Raw genomic sequence first — 19,146 nt, 5'->3', positions numbered from 1 at the left:
GGAGGCAATGGAAACCCAAGTGACTGGGAGAAGATAAACTGTTAGCTGATGCATAGAGGTTCAATTTTCTTCATTCTCCATGTCCAGTCAATACCAGTCAGCCAATACCTGTTGCTCCTTTATCAAACTTCCTGCTTGTCTTTTCAAGAGCAGAGAACATTGAAATTAACTTGAACAGTATTCTCAAAAGGGAAGTTACTTGCTATAAAAGAAAGATTTCACTCTTCATTGCAACTGAGCTCTCTTCCTCCAACTGTGAAACTGATTGAGGTTCTTAAGTCTCTCAAGACATCTCTACTCACAGCCCTGTGATTATTTTTATAAAGGAGAAAAAAGAAGCCATAGGAGGGAATGGTTGATCACCCATAAAAATATTCTTTCTTTTTTAAATTTTCTTCTCAAACTGTGGAGGGAGGGGAAAGGAGTTAGGAAATGTTCAAGGAGCATTATTTCCTAGTATATGAGTATCTATGGTCCCCTTGCTATTGCTGCCCCAGCAGAGCACGGTCCTTGGGAGGTAGATGACAAAATGTGGGAGAGACTTGAAGTTTAAGATAGGTAGGGTAAAGGGACGATCAGCCAGTAGGTTAGAAAAGAGAGAAGCAGGGAGGGGTGGAGAGGGGAAGACTTTGGCAAGTTTTTTTTTTTTTTTTTAATTGGGGTATAGTTGCTGTACAATGTAGTGTAGGTTTCTGCTGTACAATGAAGTGAATCAGCTATATGTGTGTGTGTGTATATATATACCGTCTCTCTCTTGGACCTCCCTCACACACACACCCCCTCCCCCTCTAGGTCACCAAGACCTAGACCACCTCAGACCACCAAGCTGAGTTCCCTGTATGGCAGCTTCCCACTAGCCATCTGTTTTACACATGGTAGTGTATATATGTCAGTCCTAATCTCCCAATTCATCCCGTCGCCCCACCATGTCCACTCGTCCAGTCTCTACATCTGCATCTCTATTCCTGCCCTACAAATAGATTCATCTGAACCAATTTTCTAGATTCCACATATATGCATTAATATATGATACTTGTTTTTCTCTTTCTGACTTACTTCAGTCTATATGACAGACTCTAGGTCCATCCACATCTCTATAAATGACCCAATTTCTTTCCTTTTTATGGCTGAGTAATATGCTTCCCTGGTGGCTCAGATGGTAAAGAATCTGCCTGCAGAGGAGGAAACCTGGCTTTGATCCCTGGGTTGGGAAGATCCCCTGGAGTAGAGTATGGCAACCCACTCCAGTATTCTTGCCTGGAGAATCCCATGGACTGTATAGCCTGGTGGGCTACAGTCTATAGCGTCACAAAGAGTCAGATACAACTGAGCAACTAAGCACAGCACAATATTCCATTGTATTTATGTAGCACATCTTCATCTGTCGATGGACTACTTTGGTAAATTTCAAAGACCCTGATGGAGCAGGAATCCTCCCTGTGGAAGAGTTTGAGAGTGGCAGGAAGAGAGAGAGCAGATTTTAAGGTGTTTATTCCTCTTTAGGCATACATGCCTCACTTCTTTAATTCCATGAGAAAATGAGTACAGGTCTGAATTACTTTCTGTATCAGGCAAAGTTCAGTCAGAAAAACAGAAACCACCCTGTTTCAACAGAGGGAATTTCACACCAGGGATTTGTTACATGGATGATGTGAAACTGGAGAATCCCAACGTGGGTACAGAGGCAACATAAAGATTAACAGCTACAGGAAGTGGTGACCGCCTTCCAGGTTGGAGGGAACCTGGGAGGAGTTGGTGTAACTCAAGCCCAGAAGCGATGGCCATCTGGTAGGAGCTGGACCTATATTGGTGATGGCCAGCAGGAGCTCAGGCCACAGGGAGAAAGGGTGATTGGTGGGAGCTGGAGTTTCTGGTTAAAGGCAAGCACTTCTGAGACCCCTCTTGAAGCCGAAAGCCAGGGGAAGAAGCACTCTGACTCCTCGCCTGCTCCTCATCCTCCAGTTTAATTGAACATCCCAGAAGCCAGTGGGCCAAGGAGCCTGGCAAATACAACTCTCTCTAAAACAGAACAGAACAAGGAAAGGGTGAGGAATAGATCCCAGAGCAGAGAGGCAAATTACTGACACATAACTTGATTGTCTGTGTTTCTTTGAATTCATCTCTGTGTGTAACTGAACCATGAAGCTGATTGTCCTTGATGTGGGTTACGCATGATTCAAGAGCCATGCAGAAAGTCATGGTTGAGTACCTTTCCTTAAATATTAAAAGGTGAAAAATAATTACTTTACTCATGGTCACAATTCTGCAGGTTGTCTCAAGTGCTTCAGTAGACACCAATCCAAATAGTTCAGGCCTCTCTCTCTCTCTTTTTTCTTCTTTTTCCCTTTTGCTCCTCCAGTTTCTTCTTTTACCTCTCTACTCTAGCTGTTCTACAATTAGTGCAATTAGTCAACTTTGAACTCATAGTGGCGTTACCACCCTACCCTTGTCTCTTTCATGTCCTGAAGACTGGGTGGGAGTCAGGCGGGGGTTGGGGGGATGCTAAATCTGACTTTTGACATCCACCATGTCGAACATACCTTTCTGACCCTGTTTACCTACCCTGCCTAGAAAAATGACCTGTCAACCTGGGACTACTACAGCCATCCAAACATTTTGGCCTGTTTGTTGTTTTCTTTACCCATAGTTGTATTGGAAGTGATTTGGGATGGGGTGCCACTGTCAGGCTTTCATGGTCAAAAGATGGCCAAATTACTTGGCTTTCAAGTCCCAACTCCACAGTTTCTTAATTGTATGACCTTGGCCAAGTAACTTAACTGCTCTGGGTCTCAGTTTCCTCATATGTAAATGTAATCATAATAATAGAGACTACTTTATAAGGTTGAATATTAGAATTAATTTATTTACATACTGAATTTATATATGTGTGTATATGGGTGCCTTTGTGTGTAGACACACACATAGATGTGTATCAACTTATATATATATATGTGTGTGTGTGTATGTGTATGTACATACACATACACACACATATGTATCTTAGAAAATTGGCGTAATGTAAGCATGGTATAAATATCAGCCATCACTATTGTTATTATTTTTCTCAGTAAGATTATAAATGCTGCTCCAGCCTATCAAAAAAGATCACATCTATCTAATTTTTTTTTTTTAACCTAACACGAAATCATGGCTAGTTGGGTGACTTTTTAAAAATTGCCATTTGCTAACCAGTCAGTCCAAAAATTAATTCACTGTGTAATTCACTATGAATTACACTGTTATTTGTCTTTAAGTTGTAGAAATTAGTTTCATTTCTCACTATGTTTAATTGTGATTGGATCATTGTAGACTTTTTTTCTGTCTTTTTTTTTTGTGGTTTAAAAATTTAAATTTGTTATGGAAACAAGCTTTTCAGTTGACCAATGATTAGCTAATTTCTGATAATAGAAAAGGAAACAGATTGCCCCAAGGCTGCTGTTTTCATTTCCTCATGGGAAGAAGAAGCATAGCAGAGAAGAAAGGCAAACTCAAGGCATTGAACCTCTGCTACCATGGGGAACTGGGTTGTGAATGAGGGCATCTCCATCTTTGTCATTGTAAGTACCAATAAGAAAGAAATTACAAATTCTCTAACTTGTCTATGTTCTCTTGAAAATGAAAATAGAGCAAAGCTTTATTTCATTCATTTGAGAAATTGTGTTGAAACTTATTTATGTGAACATGCATCCATCTGATGGATATAGAATGAGTCCATTCTTCCAGATTTACTCATGGAAGGAATGTATCTAGGGGCTCACTTTGCCTAGTTTATTTCTGGGATTTTTTAGAAGTACTAAATTAGCCAGCATTTCACAGTGGGAGTAGAAGACATTTCATGATGACGATCCCTGAATATGAATTGGTTACAATGTTTACTTAGAAGCAAGTTTTTCTATTTTTTATGTACTTATACCACCTAAAAATGGGCAACTGAAACTTTATACAGTTTTCCAAATAACAAATACAAGATTGGCTGATGTACGGGAAATTGGCCTGTATTTTCAGTAATTACACCAAAAATAATTGAATTTTTCAATTTTCTCTTTTTAAGAAGTATCTTCTTTCTTCTGAGGTAAACTTTAGTTATTTATGAAGTTTTTTTTTTTCTAAGTCAAGGAAAAGGAATTGAAGTAAACTATCTAGATGTATGTGTATAATGTATGTATGATATATATTACACAGTTATATATAAATTAATATAATCTATCATGAGAAACAACTTTTAAGTAAAGATATGGCGATTTTTCTAATAGACATGTTGATTTCTTTAGTTTTTAACATAACACATATTAACTATTATTTTAAGGTGGTGGTCTCAGCAAAGCAATCACAGATGGTTGGGAAGATAGAAATATGATTTATAAGTAGCTTTTCCAGTAGCCAATGAAAGTATTATCCAGATTTTTTAAAAGGACACCTATGAATGAAATTTTTGAAAGAATTGTCATTAAGTAAATATGACTTTTTTAGCTGGAGAGGTAGAAACAAGTGGCACAAATAAAATAAAAGCCACAATATTTTTTTCATTAAAAAAATCCAAATTAACACTAACGAAATACAGAATTGTTCTGAGGACTCAAAGCTCTTAAGTTGATTTCTCATTTCTGTTTTAAGAACAGATGACTCCTATAGAAACTAAGTTCAAATTATACTTTTAGCCCTTACCACAGTTTTCCCAGGGAAATGACCTCCATCTAAATTATGCATTCATATACTTGAAAGTGAAGACACAGCTTGGAAATCAAGAGTAAACATGACAAAGTTAGGAAATGGAGAAGTGGCTTTAGCACCTTCTTCTTTGTAAAGAGAGACTATTTTCCAGCATTGAAGGACATTAAATAAACTGAAAGCTCAGTTAAGAAAAGATAGCCACTGGGGACCTGAAGGTGGAGCACCGGGCAGAGTCATTGTTGGATGCAGTCAGTGCTTGAGATGAAATCAACACTCACAGTCTAGAAGAATCTCCTTTTAATAATAATAATAATAAATCCCATGCCTCTCATCCCCTTGGGCTTCCCAAGTGGCTCTATTGGAAAAGAACCTGCCTGCCAATGAAGGAGACACAAGAGATGCAGGTTCATTCCCTGGGCTAGGAAGATCTCCTGGACGAGGACATAGCAACCCACTCCAGTACTCTTGCCTGGAGAATCACATGGACAGAAGAGCCTGGCAGGCTACGGTCCATAGGGTCACAAAAAGTCAGATACGACTGAAGCAACTTAGCATGCAGTCATCCCCTCATTGATGCTCACTTGAAGCAAAATTCATCAAGTAGAATTAAAGACTTGCCACTAACTGGGGCAAGATGCTGTGTGATGGAGGGAGATCTTCCACCTGTGAGAATTGAGAATCAAACACAGAGTCTTCCTGATGTGAGAGACAGCATAGTAACAGATTCCTTTCCCTTCAAGTCACTTGCTATCATCTATCAACCTAAGAGAAGGAGAAACAAGAAGAGATAGACAATAACGGCATAGTGGCCAAGTAATAGAACAATCACAGGGGACAAGACAGAGTGGAAAGGTTACTACCAAAGTGCAGAGACACCTTTGCAGGAAAGAGCTGGTTCGAAGCTGGTTCCACCCAGCTTTGTAACCACCTTTATTGAGAGCTGTCCATGGGGAGGTCTTGACCCTGGTCTGACTCCAACCTGGTGTGAAATCTGCCTGTTGAAACTTGAAAACTTTACGCAACCATTTCTATTTGTGCAGCTGGTATGGCTGGGGATGAACGTCTTCCTCTTTGTCTGGTACTACCGGGTTTATGATATCCCAGATAAGTTCTTTTACACTCGAAAACTTCTTGGGGTAAGTATAAGTTCCATTTCCCATGGTATTGACTGGCTCCCATGTCTAATCAGAGATTCTTGTTCCTATTCCTCTTAACATTTTAAAGAAATATTCTGACCAACCCAACAGCACCATTGGCCTCAGTCCCTCCATTGCAACCCCCTGAGCAAGAGTCTTTAGGTCTTCCAGTGTGGGACAAACAAAAGGGTGGCAGAAGGTCCCAGCAGCAACCTTCCCCTCCCAAGAACTACTGTGCACCTGTTTAGCTTAAAGGAGAAATCTAATACTCACTCTGGAATAGATGGCCAGGTTGAAGAGATCCATCCAGGGTGACACAGGTAGCACAAGTGGGACTTCCTGTATTCTCTAAATCATCTGATTCCTACTACTTTTTTCATGAAAAGCCCTAGTGACATGTTATGAAATAATCTTCAGGAAATAAGCCTCTCCCTACATATGGAGCCTTTGAGGAACTTGCCCAAAGGTCACATCCGTTGACTAGACTGGCGGAGCAAAGGCCCCTGCGTTTCCTTGGGTCCATTAGCATTCTCAGTTTCCTTGAACTGCCAGAGTTCTTCTTCATAAACAAAATAATTACAATTAGGGCTGCCTCAGAGGATGTCATTTGTTACATCATGCTGAAACCACAAATTGATTACTTAATGATACTAATTATAATATGTATTATGCATCATATGCATAAATATTATAGCATATAATTATACTATGTTATTATAATTGTTGTTAATTTATTCAGGTTGATGCTTAAAAGGATGATTTCCTTTTGCATTTTCCTCCCCCCTATTTAATTGCATATATGCAGTTTCTTTAGGCATTACAAGGAACAGTTTTAATGCCAAAGCATTACACCATACCTACTTAGTTACTGTTGAGGTTAGTCTAAGTGCTAAGAAAATCTTCTTTACAAAGCCCCAGTTTCTATATTGAACTCTAATTAATGATATGCATACCAAAGTATATAGGAGGAAGTGAACTGATGTCTGCAACTTGGAAATGCATCAAAAATAAGATGCACTGATGGATACAGAGGTAGGCAGATGAATGGATAGATTAATGGACATGTGCTAAAGCAAGCTTCATAAAATGTAAAAGGTAGAATCTGGGAAATGAATAAACAGGTATTCATTGTGAAATTATTTCAGATTCTCTTTGTGTTTGAAAATGTTCATAATAAAAATGTTGGGGTGGGGAGCGAGACCTTAAAAATAAATCCTTGGCTTTGAAGAACCTTCGTTCCCAGATAACTTGATGTCTCTGGAGTGTGGTCCTCATGTTTGCTGGGAAGCCTGGGGGTTGGGGGGCCGGAGTGAGATGGGGGGGGTGTTCTGGGCTCACAGGAGTCACCTGCTTTTCATCCTGCCCTTTCCAGTCAGCGCTGGCCCTGGCCAGAGCCCCTGCAGCCTGCCTGAATTTCAACTGCATGCTGATTCTGCTGCCTGTCTGTCGAAATCTGCTCTCCTTCCTCAGGGGTTCCAGTGCGGTAAGAACCAACGTTTACAAAGTTTGAGTTCCTCAAAATTTCGAAGGCCATCAAGCTCAACGCCCTTTTATAGGAAAAGCAAACCAAGGGTTTATGAGAATTCCAACCACTGTATAATATTCATTATACAAGCAAGCCATGCTTGATTCTCTAGTTTATTTTTATATTATCTGTCGATGGAGCTCCCTGAGACAACCTTTTAACCTGGAACAGACATTGAAAACAAAACAAACCCCCCAAAAAAACAAAACAACCAATCTACCTATACCTCCACAATAGCAAAAAAGTACATGTACACACACACACAGATATACATAATATGACATATATATATATGTATGCATATAGAAATTAATGAGACTGATGTGAAATTTGGGGATTAATCTCATAGTGTCATGTTTTTAAAAATGTTTAAGTCAGAGAAAATCTCTTTGGTGGATAATATACCAAGAAGATGGGAACAATGAGCCATGAGTCACTGTGCAATGAATGTGACAGGTGTTTGGTCCATGGAATTGAGGAGTTCAGAGCTTTCTAAATGCCCCAGGCTCCTTCACCCTCGCTTCAACAGTCTACTGAACCCCTAATATACTATGCTGGAATAAAAAAAGATTATGTAGGAAGGACTTTTGTAATCTGTAAAATGGTATACAAATTTCTTATTGTTATACAAAGATGAGAAGCAAGGAACTTGGAATCTACATACATACTCAAATATTATACAAAGCAAAATGTGATGGGTCCCACAAAATGTTACAAAGAAGGAGCTACAGGGAATCAAGCAAAGGCAAAGGAAATTGTATCAGGTGGTGCAGGGGATGAAAAAAGAATTCTTAGAGAAGGTGGCATCAGATATGGGCATAAAGGATAAAAATAAGCCTGTAGAAGATATAAAGCACAGGAAATGGTGAAGAAATCATATTGAAAGTCCTGTGTGATCATGACTTATGGCTTCTCTTTGGCAGTGTTGGCCATTCCTGACCACACCACAGAGGGTAGCTCTTCCAAACTTAGGGACTGATGCCTGGGAGGACCCATTCCACTGCTCATTAGTGACTAGTTGCCTCTGTTTGGGGGCTTCCCTGCTGGCTCAGTGGTAAAGAACCTGCCTGCAATGCAGGAGACCCAGGTTCAATCCCTGAGTCAGGAAGATTCTCTGGATTAGGAAATGGCAACCCACTCCAGTATTCTTGCCTGGAAAATCCCACGGACAGAGGAGCCTGGTGAGCTACAGTTCATGGGGTTGCAAAGAGTTGGACATGACTTAGCACGCATGCAGCCTCTGTTTTTCCTTTTAATAAAATGTTCCTTTTATATTAAATAGCTTTTTAAAAAATTACCTATTAAATAGAAGTCATTTATAGTGGAGAGAAGCAAGCAATCTACTTTGATGAGAGTGAAGGATTTTAAATGGTAGATACCTGAGGTCAAGTTGGAGCTTTGCTAGTAAACTTGGATCTGAAATGTATAGCTTAGGTGTTAATCTTAATTGATAATCAGTGACTCTGTGGGGGAAGGAAAGTGATCTAAACTGTCAATAACAATTAGAACTTGCCTTGAACTCTACCTCGCTTTTCCTTAGTCTTACTAAATTCACATTGATCCTAAGGAGATTTTTTTTTTTAAGAACAATACAACACTTGATTTACAAATATAGGGTTAACAAGCCATAACTAACACATTGATCACAAGGATTTCTAAAATAATCTTCTCAACCTAAGAAACCACAGAGGTAGAACTCCATTTGATGGAAAAGTTTTCTTTTTTATTGAACTATAATTGATTTACAGTGTTGTGTTAATCTACACTGTATACCAAAGTGACCAAGTTATACATATATATACATTCTCCTTTATATTCTCTTCCATTCTAGTTTATCACAGGACACTGACTATAGTTCCCTGCTCTCTACAGTAGGACCTTGTTGTTCATCCATTCTAAATGTAATGATTTACGTCTGCTAGTACCGAACTCCATCCCTCCCCAACACTCCTCCCTTTTGGCAACTGCATGTCTGTTCTCTATTTCTGCAATTCCATTTCTGTTTGTAGATAGCTTCATTTGTGTCATATTTTAGATTCCACATATATGGGGTTTTTCTTTCTCTTTCTGACTTCTTTCACTTAGGATGATGATCTCTAGGTGCATCTAGGTGCATCTAGGTGCTGCATTTCGTTCTTTTTATGGCTGAATAATATTTCATTGTATATGTGTACCACATCTTCTTTATGCATTCATCTGCTGATGAACATTTATTTAGGTTGTTTCCATGTCTCAGCTACTGTAAACAAATGCTGCTGTGAACATAGGGGTACATATCTTTTTGAATTATAGTTTTGTCTGGATATATGCCAAGGAGTGGATTTGCTGGATCATATGGCAATTGAAAAGTTTTCTTGAAGGGCGACCTGTAAAGTACAACATCTGGACATTTTCTAAATGAAGTTCAAGGACTGTAGCTGTTTTATTCTCCCCCAATACCTCCTGTTCAAATAGTTTCTATTTAGAGGAAGTAAACCCTGAGAAACAGGCAGTGTTTTCACCAGGACAGCCTGTTAAGAAATCCTTGTTACTCCACAGGCTCAGATTGCACTGCCATTTCGTGGCTATGATCAGCACATGTTGTAATGGCCACTTTTAGGGTTCCTGTGACCTTAAGGGAGTGAAGATTCTAATGAGGGTCTCTAAAGACAAGGGTGAAATGAGGCTGTTCTTCAAGTTGCAGAGAAGTTCAGCTCTCTAACGAGAGAGACCTGTACATCAAAGAACGCATTTTTCAAAAATGAGGAAGTCACATTCTTTTATAGATGGGGTGTGTCTTCCTTCCAGATTTCCCAACCTGAAATGTGAACTTGGCAAAGAACCTTCTTTTTTGATTAGGATTAAAATGAGTGGACATACTGTGACTCATTGGAAATGGTAACAGCTGCCACTTACTGAGTCTTCATAAAATTACCTCCATGAAATCTGCATGTCAGGCCAGTGAGGTGGGGATGAAATTCAGTGAGAGTGTTGAGGTTCCAACCCAGGTGTTTGTGCCCCCAGAGCCTGCTCATTTTCCCACTTGCCACCTAAACTCAAAACTCTTGTGGTGCTGTTATAGCCTTAGGAAGTCCATCAAATATATGAATGTTTGGGCAGGCTTAATAACCTAACCTAGAAGTGGCAAGGATGTCATAGATTCAAGGATTTATTAGTTGGCCTTTATGAAAACTAAACAGTCACAGAACTTCAGTGTCCAATGGTCTTACTCCTTTAGAGCTGGTTTTATAATCCTTCTGGTTAGCTGGAGAAAGAAAACCCCAGGGTTGGCCTTTCCCAGGGAAGATAGGGATAAACACTCTGAGCCTGCTCTGTTGAGGGAAATGGGGAACAGTGGGATTCAGCAGACAGACGTCCCTAAAGAAACCTTAACAACCTCAGCTTGGATGGAAGTTCTAGTCTGAAGATCAGAAAGAAATAGAAACGTGAGAGAGTGAGCTCTTTTCTATAACCTTATATAGCCTGAGAGTCAGAAGCTCTCAACGTAGCCCTCTATCCAACATGTGATCCAGGGCAAGGCTCTTAGACTTCCTGTCTCATAGTCATTGTTGTTTTTTTCTCTTTGTTGTTTTTAGCTAAAAAGCAAATGAAATAATGTGAATGTAAGAACAGATATGAATGATATTCTAAAATTGTATTAATTGACTAAGTCTGTCAACTAGTGAGTTGTCACTGAACAAATATTTGTTGAGTGCTAACTATGTGCTAGGCACGGGGACACACAGTGAGTAGAGGATAAGACATGGATGAGCCATGAGCTCAGAGAGCTTAGAGTTTTATGGAAGGGATAGAAGATAAACATGGATTTTAAAATTATAGACAGTGCTATATGAATCCAGTGGTGATCTTCATATTTATCGCACATTCTAATGCTTCCAGGTTTCTGTCAGCTTCTTTGCCTGAGTTCTGTAGAGTCAAGGCTGGCTTTGCAATTTCTCTCAAATTGCATATAGATATCTAATTCAGATTCATTTATGGCATTTGTGGTGAGACCAGGTGAACATAAAATAGAACTTTAAAGTTTCCGTAACACTCATGTTACAGAAGCTTATGTTACGCTCCATTAAATATGCACTTCTTTGTAGTTCTGTTTCTCAACTTTTTAAAATTTTTTTATGCTTGCAGTTTGAATCAAGTGTAGAAATCTGCCAAGGTGACTCAGTAATCTCCCTAGCACTTGAATGTTAGCTTATTGAGATTGAGCAAGGCTCTAGCTGACAGTAACAGAGGGCCTCCCCGTTATAAGTCAATGGAGTGGAAGTTCCCTGATGGTCCTGTAGCTAAGGCTCCATGCTCCCAATACAGGGGCCCAGGATTCAATCCCTAGTTAGGCAAGTAGATCCTGCATGCCTCTACTGAGGATCCCTCATGCCACAACTAAGACCCAGCACAGCCAAATAGATAAATATTTTTCTAAAAAAAAGAAGTCACTGGTCATTCAGTGAAGAAGCTATGGTGCATGATGGAAGCTTGGGTCATTAGTAGGTGGCTGGTGGTAATTCACAAGTGACTCAAAAGCATAAAAATGGTATCTGCATGGTAGCGAGGAAGAATAAAGCCCTGGGCAGTCACAGGCATCAAAGCCCTCCCTTCCCAACCAACCATCTCACCACCACCCCTCCTTGTCAGGAAACAATGAGGAAATTGTATCTGGAAGCCTGGTATAATCATGATATATGGCTTCTCTTTGGATGTGTTTGCCATTCCTGACCACATTATAGAGGGTGGCTAGGAAAAAAATGAGGGATTGGTGCCCTAGTAGGACCCCATTTTACTAACTCATTAGTGACTACAACTCTCTGGTTTTCCTTTTAATAAAATGTATATGGTGGTGGTTTAGTCACTAAGTCATGTCTGACTCTTACAACCCCATGGACTATAGCCCACCAGGCTCCTCTGTCCATGGGGATTCTCCAGGCAAGAATACTGGAGTGGGTTCCCATTCCCTTCTCCAGGGGATCTTCCCTACCCTGGGATCAAAGCCAGGTCTCCTGCTTGGCAGGAAGTTTTTTTTTTTTTTAACCACTGAGCCATCTGGGAAGCTTCAGTTTTGTTATCTGTAAAATGAAAATAGTAATATTTATCTGGTTATATTAAATGGTGTAGTGATTATGGATAAGCTGCCTGTCTCATAGAAGGCACTCAACAAAGCCTAATTGTTTTTTTCCCTTTTTCTGAAATAGTAATATTTATCTGGTTATATTAAATGGTGTAGTGATTATGGATAAGCTGCCTGTCTCATAGAAGGCACTCAACAAAGCCTAATTGTTTTTTTCCCTTTTTCTGGAATCATGCGTCTTCCTTACTAGTATTTCTGCAGTTTCAGGAATCTGCTTTCATGATCCAAACAGCCTGACCTCCCTAAATGTAACTAACTCCAAGATAGTGGAGTAAGCACAATTTTCCATATAATTCTATTTTTTCTGTAAAACCAGAATATTTTATTAAAAATAAGTAAGTCAAATATTTAATACCCCTGTATTGAAATTAAACATGTTTGCTGCTGCTGCTGCTGCTGCTGCTGCTAAGTCGCATCAGTTATGTCCGACTCTGTGCGACCCCATAGACGGCAGCCCAACAGGTTCCTCTGGCCCTGGGATTCTCCAGGCAAGAATACTGGAGTGGGTTGCCATTTCCTTCTCCAGTGCATGAAAGTGAAAAGTGAAAGTGAAGTCGCTCAGTCGTGTCCGACTCTTAGCGACCCCATGGACTGTAGCCCACCAGGCTCCTCCATCCATGGGATTTTCCAGGCAAGAGTACTGGAGTGGGATGCCATTGCCTTCTCCGTAAACATGTTTAGAACCAGTTATTTATAATACCTAAGTTTTTTGTTTTGTTTTGGGGTTTTTTTGCTTTGGTCTCCTTAAAAATTTTCTGAATCTATATGCCAGTACATCTACCCTTGGAAACAAAGCAGCCAGAGCGAGCACTTGACCCCTTTTCAGGAAAACAAGGTTCTGATTCAACCAAAAAGCAGAATTTTTCTCTATTTTGGGCGATGACCTGAATCCAGATTGAAGCATTGAAACCCACAGCCTCTAACATATGTTCATAAGAAAACTACACTAACCAATTGGCCATAATTCCATTGTAATGCCAAGGTAATCATAAAAGGTATGAAATATCAGATTGTTGATATCTCTAGCATCAGGGAACTGGGGTTTAGACACCAGCCAACTCTGTCACTTATTAACTATGAAACCTAGGGGAAGGTAACCTCTCTATGCCTATCATATGGTGATAATAATGGTACCTCCCACATAGAATTAATGTAAGAATGAAATGAGTCAATGCATGTAAAACACTTCCGCACAAGCTCTTTGTAAATACCCTTGGCTATTATTATTTTTGCTGTGATTGCTTTAATGATTTCCCTTGTTTTGTTGTCTCTATCAACATGTGCAGGTGGACACTTTTCTACCTCTCATAGTGTGTATTTCCTGGAAGGGTGCTATTCTAAAACTATTCACTTGTAGAACTGTTCATTTGTCTGTGTCCCCACTGGACCTTCAGATCTTTTGAGGGCATCCCTGTCCTTATAGAATTTCTATATCCTCTCTTTATTGAATAAATTAATCTGAACTAGAAGCTATGTAGTTAGATGCTTTCTGTCCAAATTCATATTTTATACAATTAAGCAATGAATTCCATGCGAGGCTTTTTATGTTAATAGTATGAGAACCTAAAACATTGCTTAAGCCAACCATGCTACTCATTGGCTGTTTGACCTGAGCCTCAGTTTTCTTATCTGTCAAATGGGTAGGATGATATAGGTTTGGTTTTGTTTGTTTGTTTGTTTTTTAGAGAATTGGTTGTAATAATTATATGAGAAAATATGTGTCTAATATCTGGCACAGAGAAAATTTTCTTGTTAACAATTACTGTTTTTCCCTTTAATCCAAAGTGCTGCTCAACAAGAATTCGGAGACAACTGGACAGGAACCTCACCTTTCATAAAATGGTGGCATGGATGATTGCACTTCACACTGGTAAGTTCATTCAGATATTTGAGATTGCAAAGAAAACTTGGAACCAGAGTTTTCCCTCTAAGATACTTTTAAAATAAGAGATCAGCCTTTGCAGGTAGGTTGAGGTATTTTTTTGAACGAGTTCTGTTAGAAAAATATTCAACACTCTTTCTGCCATCCCAACATTAGGATTTATTCCTTCAAGTCTTAAAACGTTATTCCCTAAGGCTCTTCTGATAAAATCCCAGTGCACTCTCCCTTTTCCACACTTTTTAATGTGAAAATTGTTTGTTAGTTCACATATAAGAGTTTTGTTCATTCATTTTTAAAAAAAATACTTGGTTGAACATATAGATTCATGGATTTCTTGCAGTAACCCTACAAGGACCATAGCCCATAAATTGAGAATCTAAGATAGAGATTATAAGCTAAATGTTTTATTTTTATTGTTTTTATGTATGTATATATCATAGTATTCATGTATTTATATGTGTTAAATATTTTGTTTTATTATTATAATTATTAAGAAAGTGGTGTTAGTGTAAGAAGGGATCCTTATCAAATCTCCACTACTTTATTATAGAGTTAGGAAATGGCAACCCACTCCAGTATTCTTCCTGGAAAATTCCTTGGACAGAGAAGCCTGGCAGGCTACAGTCCATGGGATCACAATGAGTCAGACATGACTGAGGGACTGAGCACCACACAGACACACACACACACACACAGGGACTGTAGCCAGAAACTCAGCTCCAAATAAAATTATGTACACCACTCACCCTCTTTGTTTCTCTTCTCTGCTCTCTTTAGCAATTCATACCATTGCACATCTATTTAATGTGGAGTGGTGTGTGAATGCCCGAGTCAACAATTCTGATCCTTATTCAATAGCACTCTCTGACATTGGAGATAAGCCTAATGAAACTTACCTCAATTTTGTTCGACAGAGAATCAAGGTAAGCCTCTAATTTCCTAATTCAGATGTTCTCTAGACTATTAAAACTGAGGATTCGATTTCAGTGAGTGAACAGTTTTACTTGATCAGAACAGCAACAATGACAAAAGTAGACCAACTATATCAGAGGGCCGGGTCTGTAGGTTCTAAGAATGTGGGCACAGAAAAAAATGCCTCCCATACTCCTGATGCTAAATGTGGAAGGTCACGAGATGTTTTCCAGTTTCTTAAACTCACCTGTAAGAACAAGTATACACGAAGCCTGGAGCAACTCAGGCTTATCCTTGACAAGGCCCAGCAGTCAAAGAAAGCCAGGAACATCGTCTAGTCAAACAAACTTGGGTTTATTACTTACTGCAGCAAAGAAACCTCACACTCTGAGGAAATCTGGGGTTTCTCAGGAGGATGTTGAGAAAGGCTTGTTGTGGGATTTGTGTCAGATGATTTGGGAGGGGTTTCAGAAAACAAGCATTTGCTCTGGGTCAGATTCAGTCCAGAATTGGGGATAGTTCCAGCATTAGGTATCTTAATAATTTTTTTTTTTAGGAGGCAGAAGAATGGGGCTAAGTCTGTAATAGGCTAAGAAGCAGCAGTCTTGCATGTGTTTGTCTTGACTGGTCTTGAATGACAAGGTCACAGAATGACCTTGTTTGATGTTGGTGTTCTATGAAACTGTTTATGTGAAATAGGGAAGCTTCTGGCTGAGGTGTTAATAACCAGCTGACACCCATCAGCAATGCTTTTCCTCTTCCTTGCTTACAACATCTGAGAGGTGGCCTCTGTCTGCTAATTGCTCCAGCAGCAGCCATATGGGCAATCCATAGGCAAGGATTTCTTCCTTTCCAGTAGTTGCTAGAGCCTTCTACACTCAGAGGGGAGAAGGTCAAAATCATCTTCATGTGCCCAGTGGTTGGGTAGGATAGCTAAATCAAATCACTCACTGTACACTGAATTCTAAACACATTTTCTTGTCTGTTAGATTACCAAAAAAGTCCTTTAATTTTGCAGAAATCATTATCCTCAGGCTGATATTAAAAAACATGATCTATTTAGGGACAGAATTAAACAGCATCAAATAAAATAGGAATTCTTTTCTCTGATGTCTTGGATGACTTTTCTTTTATGTATACAATGATACATAGAGGTGGCACTGCGAACATATCCAGCGAGCTGGCACTGCAGTGCTGGGCCCAGATCACTCTTCTGATGTCTGTGCTCCCCCGCCCTTCTGTGTGCTTTCATTTTCAATTGTCTGTATTTGTGTTTCTTCCTCAGAGGAAGGGGCTACTGGAGGCCCTTTGCCCACCAGCTCCAAGATCTGAAAGGGCCTAGATAGCTATCTTGCTGAGCTGATCTTAACCAATAACTGATGGGTTCGGGCCACAAAAACCCAGCTTCTTTGCCTCTAGTCAGGCTAAACACTGAGGTGTGTTTGACCCTCTGCAGTTTCCCTGCAGCATCAGGCTTAAGATTTGGCCCAAGATCACCCTCTCGGAAAGGACCCTGATGCAGGGAAAGATTCAAGGCAAAGGAAAAGGAGGCAGCAGAGGATGAGATGGTTATATAGCATCACCGACTCAATGGACATGAATTTGAGCAAACTCCGGGAGATAGTGGAAGACAGAGGAGCCTGGTGGTCTGCAGTCCATGGGACATGACTAAGCCACTGAACACCACCACCCTCTTATTTGATTTGACATGTTCCTCTTTCCTGTCCTGTTAACCATTCTCTTACCAGTTTCTTCAGGAGCACATTCTTTCAAAATCACTTACCCATGAATCCGCATCTCAGGATCTGCTTTGGAGGAACATAGCTTAAGATGTGGCATATGCCCAGAATATTTTTACAAGCTAAGCATTATGACACTTTCCAAATCAAAGTGGGAAAAGAGCTTCTGACCCTTTTAAGACATAGAGTTGACAAATGTCCTTTTTTTCTGATACTGAGAACTACTTCTGTATATCAGTTGATATTTCCTATGACACTTCAACCATGTAAGACTTTTAATTTGGAACTATCCATTCTAAGTCTATATGGGCTTCCCTGATGGCTCAGCGGTAAAGAATCCTCCTGACAGTGCAGGAGACGTGGGTTCGATCCCTGGGTCAGGAAGATCCCCTGGAGAAGGAAATGGCAACCCACTCCAGTATTCTTGTCTGGAGAATTCCATGGACAGAGGAGCCTAGTGGGCTACAATCAATGGAGTCACAAGAGAGTCAGCCACAGCTGAGAGATTAAACAACAACAATTCAAAGTCTATACCACCCTGTTGAGGGATGGTTAGGATTATCTAAAGAGGGAAAGAACATACCTATTGCCCTATTCATTGGACACTGTATAGATAGGGAGTCCTGCATCTGAGAGCATACAAATAATGTGTGTGTGTTTGTGTCTGTGTCTGTGTATTTTACAGAATCCTGAAGGAGGCCTGTATGTGGCTGTGACTCGGTTGGCAGGCATCACTGGAGTCGTCATTACACTGTGCCTGATATTAATTATCACATCCTCCACCAAAACCATCCGGAGGTCTTATTTTGAAGTGTTTTGGTACACACACCATCTCTTTGTGATCTTCTTCATTGGTCTCGCCATCCATGGAGCTCAGTGAGTATTTAAACTCCAAGGCCAAGTACTTTATGCCCCTCAGTTCCCAGATGTGGTGCTCTGTTAGAGGCACAGTGACCTTGTCTTGGTGTGATCAGCCTGTCTGTTGAGAGAATAAGAGGTGAAAACAGAAGTCACTTTGATAAAAACCACTGAGTACCACTTTAGTTTCTGGTATGCAACTCATAACTATTCATAGTGCAGTTATTTATAGCAAGCTTGAAAAATACACCAAAGTTTTGAATATCTTTGCAAGCATATATAAAGCATGCTGAGAGTGCTGGTAGAGTCTTGGATGTCCGCAATGATGTTTCCCATGGCTTAACCCCTCATAAATTAGACAAACTCCCAAACCAGGGAGGGTAATGATTCATCAGGTGAAAGGGTCTGCTGTAGTTCAATGAGTTTTGATTCAAACCAATCATTCACTGATTACCTACCGTATATGAGGACCCATCTCAGACACAGTGGGGAATACTAGAACGAGAAACACATGGTTATTGCCTTCAAGCATCCTAACATAATAAAGGGAAGACCTAGCTTCTATTGAGCATCTGTGACAGCCATGTTTCTTTTAACCTGTAAAAGGGAGACATGCTCTTACTGTCCTCATTTCCTGGGGAAATGATAGACAAGGAAACAGACTAAAAAAGGGTAAGTATAGGGTTGGCCAGAAAGTTAATTTGGCTTTTTCTGTACCATCCTATGGACAAACCCAAATGAACTTTTTGACCAACCCAGTATGTAGCCAAGCGATCACCAGTTTATCAGTGGTTTAGATGGGATTGGAGCTCAGAGGGGCTAAGGCAGGCAGCGATGAATCTGTCCTAGAGACACTCAGTGCCTGGATGTGCGGTTGAGAGAGTTTGCCTTATTGGGACCCCTGTTTCATACCAGGCTTCCTTTTTCTACTGTTTCACACTAGCCTGTTCTCCCACCTGCACGCAAAAGCAGGCCCGGGAAGTTCCCCAGTGGGTACGGGGCTGCAGATAACTAAGAGTAGAGGAAGTAGGTGCTCAAGGCTCAGTGACTCTGCTCTGAGTCAAGTCAGCCTAAAAGTGGCTGAGACTTGGGTATGAAAAGGGGAAGAGTGGGGAGAAGCAGCCTGTGGCAACCCCTCATGTGCATTCTTTTTTAAAAAATGTTTTATTGAAATATAGTTGAGGTACCATGTCATGTTAGTTTCAGGTGTATGGCAAAATAATCACTTATACATTCTTTTTCATCTTCTTTTCCATTATGGTTTATTATCAAATATTGAATATATTTCCCTCTCCTCGTGTGCA

General features: G+C 40.1%; 1 protein-coding gene across 1 annotated transcript in view; it reads left to right on the top strand.

The window, feature by feature from the left end:
- Positions 1 to 3,400: 3,400 nt before the first annotated feature.
- CYBB (cytochrome b-245 beta chain) overlaps positions 3,401 to 19,146 on the top strand; it is a 34,866-nt gene continuing 19,120 nt past the window's right edge. Inside the window, exons 1-6 of the mRNA XM_070785352.1 lie at positions 3,401 to 3,557; positions 5,712 to 5,807; positions 7,180 to 7,290; positions 14,237 to 14,321; positions 15,111 to 15,256; positions 17,670 to 17,860. Coding sequence (XP_070641453.1) covers positions 3,513 to 3,557; positions 5,712 to 5,807; positions 7,180 to 7,290; positions 14,237 to 14,321; positions 15,111 to 15,256; positions 17,670 to 17,860 — 674 coding nt within the window. The 5' untranslated portion in view covers positions 3,401 to 3,512. The remainder of the gene's footprint in view (positions 3,558 to 5,711; positions 5,808 to 7,179; positions 7,291 to 14,236; positions 14,322 to 15,110; positions 15,257 to 17,669; positions 17,861 to 19,146) is intronic.

This window comes from Bos indicus, chromosome X (assembly GCF_029378745.1).
Source record: "Bos indicus isolate NIAB-ARS_2022 breed Sahiwal x Tharparkar chromosome X, NIAB-ARS_B.indTharparkar_mat_pri_1.0, whole genome shotgun sequence".
Taxonomy (NCBI): domain Eukaryota; kingdom Metazoa; phylum Chordata; class Mammalia; order Artiodactyla; family Bovidae; genus Bos; species Bos indicus.
This window is presented reverse-complemented; position numbering and strand designations above follow the sequence as displayed.